The sequence below is a fragment of the Mercenaria mercenaria genome, chromosome 13, assembly GCF_021730395.1.
Source record: "Mercenaria mercenaria strain notata chromosome 13, MADL_Memer_1, whole genome shotgun sequence".
Lineage (NCBI taxonomy): Eukaryota > Metazoa > Mollusca > Bivalvia > Venerida > Veneridae > Mercenaria > Mercenaria mercenaria.
In genome coordinates, this window is record NC_069373.1 from 26,091,263 (window position 1) to 26,103,475 (window position 12,213).

Here is a 12,213-nt window from a genome sequence, read left to right on the forward strand (position 1 = left end):
GTGTACCGAAATGAACTTTGACCTTTACATTGACCTAGTGACCTACTTTCACATTTTTGAAGGTACAGGCTTCAGATTTGGACCACATGCATAGTTTTGTATTCCGAAATAGAATTTGACCTCGATTTTGACCTAGTGACCTACTTTTACATTTCTCAAGCTACAGCCTTCAAATTTGGACCACTTGCATAGTTTTGTGTACCGAAATGAACTTTGACCTTAAGATTGACCTAGTGACCTACTTTCACATTTCTGTAGCTACAGGCTTCAAATTTAGACCACATGCATAGGATTGTGTACTGAAACAAACTTTTACCTTGACATTGACCTGGTGACCTACTTTCACATTTCTCAAGCTACAGCTTTTGAATTTGGACCATATGCACAGTGTTGTGTACGGAAATGAAATTTGACCTTGAGGTAGGCAGTAAGTCTTGAAATTTGGAACACTCAAAAATGGCACATTGGTGGGCGCCAAGATCACTCTGTGATCTCCTGTTTTTTTTTTGAAAAGCGGGAGAATTATGGTTTTGGTCGGGAGACGGGAAGCAAGGTGAAAAAATCGGGATTTTGACCCTCCCGCGTTGGAGATCACATGTATGCAAAGCAAACATATCAACTTCAGGTTCTTCCCAATATTTAGAAAATTGTTGAAAAATGGACTTATTCAGCATCCATTCTATGTTCTCATTAAAAACTCTACTGTTTCTGTCAGCTTCATATAATTTCCCAGGTACATATGTTGCTGAGATCCAGATTTTTCTTTCAATGCACCACAACCAAATTTGCTTTGCAAGATCATTACAAGCGACAGACTTTATTCTTCCTAAATTATTTATATTGGACATAGCTTAAGTATTGTCTGTTCAAACTTGTACATGTCATATTTTGCTTATCTTTGCAAAAAGATTTGACAGCATAAAAAACAGCTAACAGTTCAAGATAATTGATATGCTGTTCAGATTCTGACAATGTCCAATGACCTCCTATCTCATTTGAACCAGATACTCCGCCCCACCCCTTTTTTGAAGCATCACTTGTTATGATAAAATCTGGATTATTGTGTAAAATATGACACTTTTGATCTGGTAAATTTTGAATCCACCATAACAGGTCTTGCTTCATTCCATCAGTAACATGCATTTTTGCATCAAAGTTGCCAAAATTTTCTTTCAATGCTTGACTTTTTCATTGCTCTATATTCCTATAAAATAAGGGGCCCAGTTCAACCGCAGAGAAACTGGAAACCATAAGGCCAAGAACTCTTGCAACCTGTCTTATTGGAACTATTAATTTCTCGTGAATGTGTTTACATTCTTGAATTATTCTGACAACCTTAGGTAAAGTAATATCATTTTCTCTGAATCAATACAATTACCCAAAAAGATAATTTTTGTGGATGGGACGAGCTGAGATTTTTCTTGATTTACATCAGATCCTGTATCAGTAACAATTTGTGAGCATGCCTTGAAGGAGTCACCAGAAAGAAGTGAATCATCTGTGTATGGTGAGTTTGAATGTCCCATTTGTCTGAGAGTTGAAAAAACAGGTTTCATTAATTATGTCTCCCACCACACAGTGGTGTGGGAGACATATTGATTTACTCCAGTCTGTGTGTATGTGTGTCTGTCACAAAGCTTGTCCGCACTCTAAGTCGAACATTTCTCATCCGATTTTCACCAAACTTAAGGTGGAATGCGCCACAAACTTTTTTGACGAATATTGTCATGAAATTTATACTGTACAAAATTCAAAATATATGCGATTGAGCTCCGGTTTTACTTTTACGCCATATTGTTTGTGATTTTTGCTATTGTGTCACAAACATGGCCCCTGACGTCACTTTTCGTGCAACGCCCAGTTCCGAGTGTTTTCGGCATTTTTCCTTTCCCGCGCTCTGAATGTCATATCAATGAAAAATACAAAATAATTGTCATTTTGCAAACAGAAAATGCTACTCAGTTGTATAAAATTCAGTAAAATGAAATAGACGCTTAGGACGTCAGTGACGATTTTGTGGCGTCAGAACGGAAAAATTCATATCAAGTTTTGCTAAAAATTTTGCCTTAAAATTCAGTTTATTAAAAATCGGCTCGATAAAAAAACGTGTGATTTTGGTATGTTGTTTCGCAATGTGTGTACATCTAGTAGACACATAAATACTTAGGGGTCACCGACTTTAATTTTTCGCAATATAACATAACTTTACCCTCACCCCCACATGGTTTGTGGCTATATGACGTTAGAGTAAAAAAGAATGTGTTTCAATTTACACAGCTCACGTTCGTGTTAAAAACGAGATGTCTTTATTATAAGAAATTTTCACGACATATTCGATCTCAACTTCAGATGAGCCCGCCCGCTTAGCTCAGTAGGTAGAGCGTCGGTCTACGGATCGCGGGGTCGTGAGTTCGATCCTCGGGCGGGGCGTATGTTCTCCGTGACTATTTGATAAACGACATTGTGTCTGAAATCATTAGTCCTCCACCTCTGATTCATGTGGGGAAGTTGGCAGTTACTTGCGGAGAACAGGTTTGTACTGGTACAGAATCCAGGAACACTGGTTAGGTTAACTGCCCGCCGTTACATGACTGAAATACTGTTGAAAAACGGCGTTAAACCCAAAACAAACAAACAAACAAACAACTTCAGATGCCATGTACTAGTGAAAGGAAACACCTTTGACAAAATGTATATCTTGTACATGTCCGTAAGTATTTGATCTGACACTCATCAATCTTCGCTAATATGTTCGGATGTTTTTGTTACTTTACGCAATATTGTATCCTGAAAAGATCTATAACTACACAAATATTCTTTATAGTTAACCGTCTCACTTCCACGCATGTTACAACAGGTACTGAATTACCGCAGACCATTTTTAAATCCAATATAGTGAAGTGTTACCGTATTTGCTTTTATTCTTACAATGTCTTTTGCAACGATTTTCACGAATTCTAATTGTTTTCTCTTGTAGTATCTATTTTCGGGAGTAATTTGTCTTTTTTATCTACGATACCTTTAAAGATTTTATTCGACACTTACTACAAAATATCTTGAATACAAGTATATTTCTTTCAATAAATGAACCATAAAAAATGAATAGGTAAGTGTATTAATTTTCCGTCCTGTAAATTTGGGAGATAAAATTTGAAAAAAAGATGTTAGACTGAGGCTCCGAGATTGATGGCTTATCGTTTTGTCCTCGCAGCTACTTGCACATGCGACATTTTTTAAATCATAAAGAATACTTACGCAGTAGTTATTTCTCTACTGAGGGTCAGGTCAATACTTATGGACAATATATCCACTGTTTACTATCCATCTGTTATTCCTACTGATGGTTTCAAAATGCAAATTCGAAGCTTTAAGAATAGATGTCTTCTCTGTTACTAATCTTCTCAGTCTAATGCAAAATGCTAACTTAGCTTTCTAAAAAAGCTAGTATGCGGTCAGTTGATGATTTGATTTCGTGAAAATAGGTACTTAAACATGTTTTAAACATTTAGAAATTTCGTTCATATGTAATTTTATGATCGAGGGTTTGCCTGATTTTACCAGAAATATTTATCGACGCATGTCGGACTGTTGCTCCATTTCACATGTATAATCAGCACGAAAACAATATTTATATATTTATACCAGATTCTATATCTGATATGAAATTAATATTTTTTACACGGATTAATTTATTGTGAATCATGAAACAAATCCTACCAATTTAGACATCAATCTCCACATCTCATTCGTGCGAGATTGTGTTGAGTGAAGAATCTGTTCTTAACGCATAATGCTGAGCAGTTGGTATCATTTTTTATATCCTTGGTAAACGACTAGCGATCAAAGTCCTGACCTTCCGCACCAGCGAGACAAAGAGACAAAGACAGTGAGGTCATAGTAAGGCAGAGTAGCTAGTCCAGCGAACAGACTTTATTCTTTAAAAAAAGATCTTCTGATGACTATTATTGCAGTTGGTCAGACGCAGAGAATTTATTCTTGAGACAGTGTCTTTTTATTACAATCAAGCACAACTGCTGGTCCGATGCAAATAATTTATTTCTTAGCGGGAACCTTCTGATCAAGTGAAGTTACAAGCTCTTAATAATGAATACCAGAAAATATTTCATAAAACCCTCAATAGTTGCGGCGTTCAGATTTAAGAAGTACGGAAAAAGTAAAAGCCATATCTGTTTCTCCGGATGCTCTGTATATAGATATAGAAATGTAGTTTCGTGTTCAAAATCTAAACACTTGAATTTGAATAATTATAAGTCATATCAAGGAATCAACACACATAATGCATGTTGATTAACCAATTATCAAAAGTATTTTGGATAATGCGAAATGTCGTTTACATAATTTACACCCTTAATCAAATAGCTCATTAAGATATTTCATATCTACAATTCTTCTTTTCGGAACAGGTCCGTGATCACCTGAATGTTATTACATGTTTTAAAAATTTCTACTTTTTCTTTAACACTTTCTTAGCAAATCTCACTAAATGTCTCTCAATACTTTCATGTCGATTCACTTCATCAATTCATTCCGAAACTGCTGTTAATACATGCAGCTTCACATATTCTTTAGATTATTTTGTTAAAAAAATGACGATTAAACGTGTCATTTCTTCATGGGGTAGGGGTAAAATAACTCAAATATTGAAAAAGTCGGTGACCCCTAAGTATTTATGTGTCTACTAGACGTACACACACTGTGTAACAACATACCAAAATTTTACGTTTTTTATCGAGTCGATTTTTTATAAACTGAATTTTAAGGCAAAATTTATAACAAAACTTGATGTGAGTTTTTCCGTTCTGACGTCACAATATCGTCTCTGATGTCCTATGCGTAAGTCCTAATTCGTTGAATTTTATACTATTAAGTAGCATTTTCTGAATGCAAAGTGACAATTATTTTGTATTTTTCATTGATATGACATTCAGAGCGCAGCAAAGGAAAAATGCCGAAAGCACCCGGAACTGGGCCTTGCACGAAAAGTGACGTCAGGGGCCATGTTTGTGACACAATAGCAAAAATCACGAACAATATGGCGATAAAGTAAAACAGGAGCTCAATCGCATATATCTTGAATTTTATACAGTATAACTTTCAGGACGAAATTCGGCAAAAAAATTTGGGGCGCATTCTACCTTAAACAAAATGTGTTTGACCATAAGACCTCGGCCAAGTTCGATAACTAACGAAATCGGTCCAGGCATCTTAGAGTTATGGCCCTTGAATTACCAAAAATCTGTCTTTACTCTTGTCCGCACTCTAATTCAAATATTTCTCATCCAATCTTCACCATACTTTAAAAAAATGTGTTTGACCATGAGACCTCGGCCAAGTTCGATAACTAGCCAAATCGGTCCAGGCATTTTGGAGTTACGGCCCTTGAATTAGCGAAAAAACGGCCTATTTACTCATGTCCGCACTCTTAGTCAAACATTTCTCATCCGATCTTCACCAAACTTGAACAAAATGTGTTTGACCATGAGACCTCAGCCAAGTACGATACGTAGCCAAATCGGTCCAGGCATTTTAGAGTTACGGCCCTTGAATTATCGAAAAATCGGCCTTTTTACTCCTGTCCGCACTTGTAAGTCGAACATTTCTCATCCGATCTTCACCAAACTTGAACAAAATATGTTTGACCATGAGACCTCGACCAAGTTCGATAAATAGCCAAATCGGTCCAGGCATTTTAGAGTTACGGCCCTTGAATTATCGAAAAATCGGCCTTTTTACTCTTGTCCGCTCTCTAAGTCGAACATTTCTCATCCGATCTTCACCAAACTTGAACAAAATGTGTTTGGCCATAAGACCTTACCCAGGTTCAATAACTAGCCAAATCCGCCCAGGCACTTTTGATTTATGGCCCTTGAATTACTGATTGGATCCACTCATCCAGACCATCTAATTGGATCCACTCGTCTAAAACATCTAGAGAAACTAACATTTTTCATTGGGGCAGTTGTGGGAGACATGCGCTTTTCTCAAAAGCATCTCTAGTTTAGTAAATAATCTCGATGCTGAACCGACACCGTGTGGGAGACAAGTGTACTGGAATACACGATTGCACCATACAAATCTCAGAAATTTTTGATGTTCTTTTGCTATTGGTATTGAATAATAACTGTTTCTAGGATCAACTGAAGCAAGATAATCAAAGTGATTTATCATTTTTATTGCAGTTTCAAAAGTTTGCATTTTGAAATGGTGATAAGTGACATAGTTATTTAAATGTTTCAAATTGAGAATCATACGATGTTCTCCATTCTTTTTTTGGACAGTAAATATCGGTGAAATAACCTCACCTTGTTCATGATTCACTTTAATTATGACTCCCATATGTAACAAGTTTTTTATTTCCCTGTTTATAACCACAATTTCAAGAGATGTTAATTTTGAGTGAATATATGGAGTCAGAGAACTTGACAGAAATTCTGGTTCAAATTCTAGATGACAGTGTTGGACAGTGTCAAGAAATTTTCTTCATTTATCAACATGATAATTTAACCAGCTATAAATGTACATGTACTAAATACTTACAAAGCATGTTTACTTCTTGGCATTCTGACCCACACCTGGGTTTTTTGTCTGGGAAGCTCCTCTTCCTCTGGGTCGTTGTTTATAGACTCAACCTCTGAAGGTGCCTCTGTAAAATGGTCTGGAACGACCATGACCTCCAGGATACTGGTAGACAGGCCAGTTTCTGATCTTGGAACCAATTCTATTTATGTCTTGGATTTCTTTGACATCTTTACCTACCTCATCACCATATAGATATTCTGTAAAACTTCATGTGGAAGAGCACAGACTGATGATGGTATTCAGTATTTAGTTCTTTTTTATGCATTTCATGCCTTCTTATGTTCAGATGTATGACCCAAATGTCCTAGCACATCTATGCCAGGTTCTAGCTCTGAACGGGATAATCGGTCACTTGCCTGATCGATTAATTTCACTATAACTGCGGCAGCTTTCACAATAGCCTCTTGGATTGTTTGCATTTTAATGTCATCGGAATGCATTTGAGGTGACAGTAAGTTCCAAATAACACTATTTACCTTGGTTTTTGTAAGAGCCGCACAGTCTGAAGGTCTACCAATGTCAGAGACAAGGGATTTGTAGTTTTCATCCGAAATGCCCTCTCTGAAGACTGAATTTGTCAGTGTTGCTAAATAATCTACCTCAGCATCCACACACTCTTGAATATTAATCTTAGATGTAATATCTTTGAAAACAGATTTTTCTGCATCACCTACTTTGGACGGCATACGGGGAGGTGAAGTACAAATAGACAACGTCTGTTTAGCAAGACACGTCTTACTCTATCGATGTACTGAGGTGCACTAATACTATTGGCAATCAGCGGCGTGCATCTCATTTGAAACAGGAAGTTTTATGACGTAATAGAATTTACATTAGCTTATATCCAGGGGCAGAGATGTCAATCTTTGTTTATTTAAACACACTGGAAACACAAAAGTTATCATGTCGCTCTAAATTAAACAGTTACATGGTTTGTTCTGTTCATCATAAAATTATACTAGCCTATATTATTACGGAAACACTAAACATAGCCAATTTTTGTAAATATGTCCATTTTCATTTGATATTTTTGGGAAGGTTTAATGGCTAATATTTATGCGAGGATTAATGTTTGCGAAGTTAGGTAACTCGCAAATACAGCAAAAACTAAACCCATATGAAAATTTTGCTTTTACAGTACACTGAAACACTTTAAAAACACACTTTTGAGGTTCCGTTAAAACGTTTCAAGATAACAAGGTTATTTAGGTACACTGAAACAATTTAAAAACACACTTTTTGAGATTCTGTTTAAACGTTTCAAGATAACAAGGTTATTTAGGTACACTGAAACAATTTAAAAACACACTTTTTGAGATTCTGTTAAATGCTTCAAGATAACAAGGTAATTTAGGTACACTGAAACATTTTAAAAACACACTTTTTGAGATTCTGTTAAAATGTTCTAGATAACAAGATAATTTGTTCATATTGCATACAATTATTATGCCTCCGACATGTAGTGGGGGAGAGATATTGGTTTAGTGCTGTTGGTTAGTCTGTCTGAAAATTGAAGAGGGTGATTTATTGATGAGTTAGACACATATATGAGGTATTAGTTTTTCCTCACCTGTTTCTATAAAAAACTATGGACAAGTGCACACCCCAGGTTATAAGGTCCAAGGTCACAAAGGTCAATGATCAAATAGCTTAACTTAGTGCCAGCCCCATATATTTTCTTAATCACTTGTAGGATTTTCATAAACTAGCAGTAATTGTTAACCTCATCAAGACCAGTTGTGGTCTACAACCAGGTCACTAGGTCAAGGTCACACTTGAAGGTCAAAGTCTTGACACATCATTTTATTTTCCCTTTATCAAAGCGTTATCTTGGGTATTAATCATCTTTAGTAATAGCTATAGTTGGAAACTTGCCTACATTGCTGACAATTTAATTTTTTAGATTCAAGACAGAGACAGGTATCTTCATGAAAGAAGTAGAGGAAAAAGATCAAAGTCAAGAATATCTGATCCAGAATCCATAAAACTTGATGAAAACAGGGCTACAGATTCAACTACCTTGGAACATACAGAAACAGATACACAGAATTCAGATGTCACCAGACAACTTGAAAATAAAGACCTTACATAATTTAGAAGCATAACATGCTATACAGTATTGTGATTAATTATGTCTCCCACCACACAGTGGTGTGGGAGACATACTGATTTACTCCAGTCTGTGTGTCTGTCTGTCACAAAGCTTGTCCGCACTCTAAGTCAAACATTTCTCACCCGATCTTCACCAAACTTGAACAAAATGTGTCTGACCATAAGACCTTGGCCAAGTTCGATAACTAGCCAAATCGGCCCAGGCACTTCGGAATTATGGCCCTTGAATTACCAGAAAATCCTCGGAGCGCATGCACTTTCGTACACCCAAACCGTACCGTATATTACTTTTATTCGTAGTTTAGGGTACGTTTTGGGTGCAAGAAAGAGCATGCGCAAGTAGTATAGGGTACATTTTTGTCCAAGAAAGCGCAGACTGACTTACTATTTAGATGATTAGGCAGTTGTGGGAGACATGCGCTTTTCTCAAAAGCATCTCGCGGGCTTAGCGCAAAACGGTTGTAACTGATATGAAATAAAGAAGGAGTTACAACCGTTTTGCGCTAAGCCCGCGATCTCTAGTTTATACCTGTGTTTTTGTCCCTTTTCTTTTTTTAAGAAAAAAAAAGGACAAAGAAATGGGTTGCATCTGCCTGTCCTTCAGTCCATCCATCTGTCTGTCTGTCCATTTGTCCATCACATTTGTTTCCATAACTGAAGAGATCATACATGCCATATTTTCAGAAGGTCAATAAGGGAGATTTGCCTCAGCAGGGCTTTTTTTAAGGGAGATTGGGTAAAAATAAGGGAGACTTTTATTCACTCATTTTTCACACTAAATAGCCATTTTCATGAAAAAATCTTCAAGTTTTCTATATTGAATTGATGAGTGCAGCCAACAGTTGTGTAAAGAATGCATGATTATTACTTACAGCACTTTAATTGATCCAAGGAAATTCAGAATTCCATGAAAGATTGAACCAGGAACTTTGTTTTTGCTTTATGTGTTGATGCTTCTTCATCTGGAGAGAGTGATCTTTTTGACATGTTTAAGCATACAATACTCAGAAGATTGCAGACATATCATGCCAAAACAGTCTTTTAAGGTCAGTCATTTCTTATCAGAAATGAAGTTGTTAAAACAAAAATGAAAGTCGTTCTATTGCTGGATTGTCCATATTTAGATTAAAACTACATGTATGTATTTAAACTGGGAATTCTTCTCCCGTTAATTATTGCAACATGACAATATCACAAAGGAATGGCAGGCAATTCTTTGGGCAGTATGAATTGCAATTTATTTCATAAAATTCACTTATCCAAATTCATATTTGTCCAAAATTCTGTGTAGTCCGACATTAACTTGCCAATTTTTGTTAAATCGTGGTTGAATTTTTGCATGTTGTGCAAGTATTTAAATTGAGAAGCATGAACTCGGTGTTAGCACTAACCTGTCTCATCTTCTGATGGCTCGATAAATATTGAGATCAGTGAAAAAGGAAGTACACTTTGGCAGGTAGCGGTAAAATGACGTAATTTTAAGACTGGTTTACATATTGTTTTGAAAACTACGGATCAGCGACTTTGATGTTATAGAATCAGTCTAAAATCTCGAATACACATGTTTACAATTGCCTACGGGTAAGATAAAATGGTTAATTGTTTGCAGATGGTGACAGTAGGTGGAAAGATAATTAATGACTCAGGCGTGTATCTTTCGATAAACAAGCTAGGGATTATAGACAACTATCAAAATTATGTTTGAAGAGTATTTCCACTGAATTTCAAGTATTTTCTTAAGGTCTGCATTGGGTCTGAGATACAATTTTTCGACAGAGAACTTTTTTTCTGAATTTATTTTTTTACGGGAGGTTTTCATGTCCAGGCGGGAGACCGGGAGATATACTGAAAATATGGGAGAAAAAGGCTCCTGGCGGGAGATATGGCATGTATGAGAGATTTTTAAATGATGTGTTGCATGCAAGATGCAGACCCAATTCTCAAAGGTCAAGTTCTCGCTTGGAGGTTAAAGGTGTACAGGTTCTGTTTCTTGTCCAGTCCATAACTCTGCCACCATGAAGAGATTTTGAAATTACTTGACACAAATTTTCCCAATAATGAGACATGTAGGACACAAGACATACATCCTCCAAGCTCAAAGTTACCCTTGAAAGTCAAGTTGAAAGTTAAAAGGGTCTGTTTTATGTCATGTCCATAACTATGCCATTCATCAAGGGAATTTGAAATTAGTTGACACAATGAGATGACATGTTGCACAGGAGACACAGACCCCTTGCTCCAAGTTCAAGGTCACATTTAGAGGTCACATGTTAGGAGTGTCAGTTTCATGTGTGTTCAATGACTCTACCATTGATCAGGGGAGGAAATTCAAAATCATTTGACACACAATGTCATGTTCCCAATAATGACACAGTGTGCAAGACCCAGGAAACTGTTTGAAAGGTTGAGGAAACACTAGGTCAAAGATAAATAGGTAATTTTTTATGTCTGGTCAATAACTTTACTTTGCATGGATGGATATTCAAATAACTTGACACAAAAAGTCACAATAACAAATTGATTTGTTGCATATAAGATCCAGGGCTTAAGGTCAATGTCACACTTTGAGATAAAACATTTTTGGTAATTTTTGTCTGGTCTGTAACTTTTTTATACAATTTAAATCGCTTCGCATAAATTTTAACCTTTACAAGGCAATGTTTCATGTGCAATACATAGACCCCACTCTCAAAGGTCAAGTTCACAGGCATCCAAGTTAACCTTTTTGTGCCCCCCATGAGTGATGGGGGCATATAGATTTGGTCTTGTTCGTGCATCCTTGCGTGTGTCCGTCAGTCCGAGCACACAATTGGTACCTTAGGTGGTAGGAGGTGTGGCCTAGGACAATAGAAATCCTTTGTATTCATTCCGTAACCCTTAATTCTTTTGTTCCTTAAGTGGTCATTCTGTTGTTTTCAAACAATGGAATGACCATCTGGTCGTTCGTCCGTCCGAAGTTCGTGACACGCCTAGCTCGAAAAGTATTTGATATAAATTGATGAAACCTTGCATGAGTCTTTATCATGATATGAACTTGCGCACCTCCTATTTTTTGTCTGGCTCCGCCCCCTATTTTCAGAGTTATGGGCCCTGAAATAGTCAAAAATGCACAATTTTACCTTGTGAAGCGCCTAGCTCAAAAAGTATTTGATATAGATTCATGAAACCTTGCATGGGTCTTAATCATGATATGAACTTGCGCACCTCCTAGTTTTCATCTGGCTCTGCCCCCTATTTTCAGAGTTATGGCCCCTGAAATAGTCAAAAATGCACATTTTCACCTTGTGACACGCCTAGCTCAAAAAGTATTTGATACAGATTCATGAAACCTTGCATGAGTCTTAATCATGATATGATCTTGCTCACCTTCTATTTTTCATTTGGGTCTGCCCCCTATTTTCAGAGTTATGGCCCCTAAAATTGTCAAAAATGCACATTTTCACCTTGTGACAAAAAGTATTTGATATAGATTCATGAAACCTTGCATGAGTCTTAATTATG

At 36.6% G+C, this 12,213-nt stretch overlaps 1 protein-coding gene across 9 annotated transcripts in view; it reads left to right on the top strand.

The window, feature by feature from the left end:
• Positions 1–9,145, top strand: part of LOC123529310 (ELKS/Rab6-interacting/CAST family member 1-like) — a 423,378-nt gene extending 414,233 nt beyond the window's left edge. For all 9 annotated transcript variants that reach the window (XM_053521352.1, XM_053521353.1, XM_053521354.1 and 6 more), the window contains one exon: positions 8,504–9,145. In XM_053521352.1, coding sequence (XP_053377327.1) covers positions 8,504–8,692 — 189 coding nt within the window. In that variant the 3' untranslated portion in view covers positions 8,693–9,145. The remainder of the gene's footprint in view (positions 1–8,503) is intronic.
• The last annotated feature ends 3,068 nt before the right edge of the window (positions 9,146–12,213 follow it).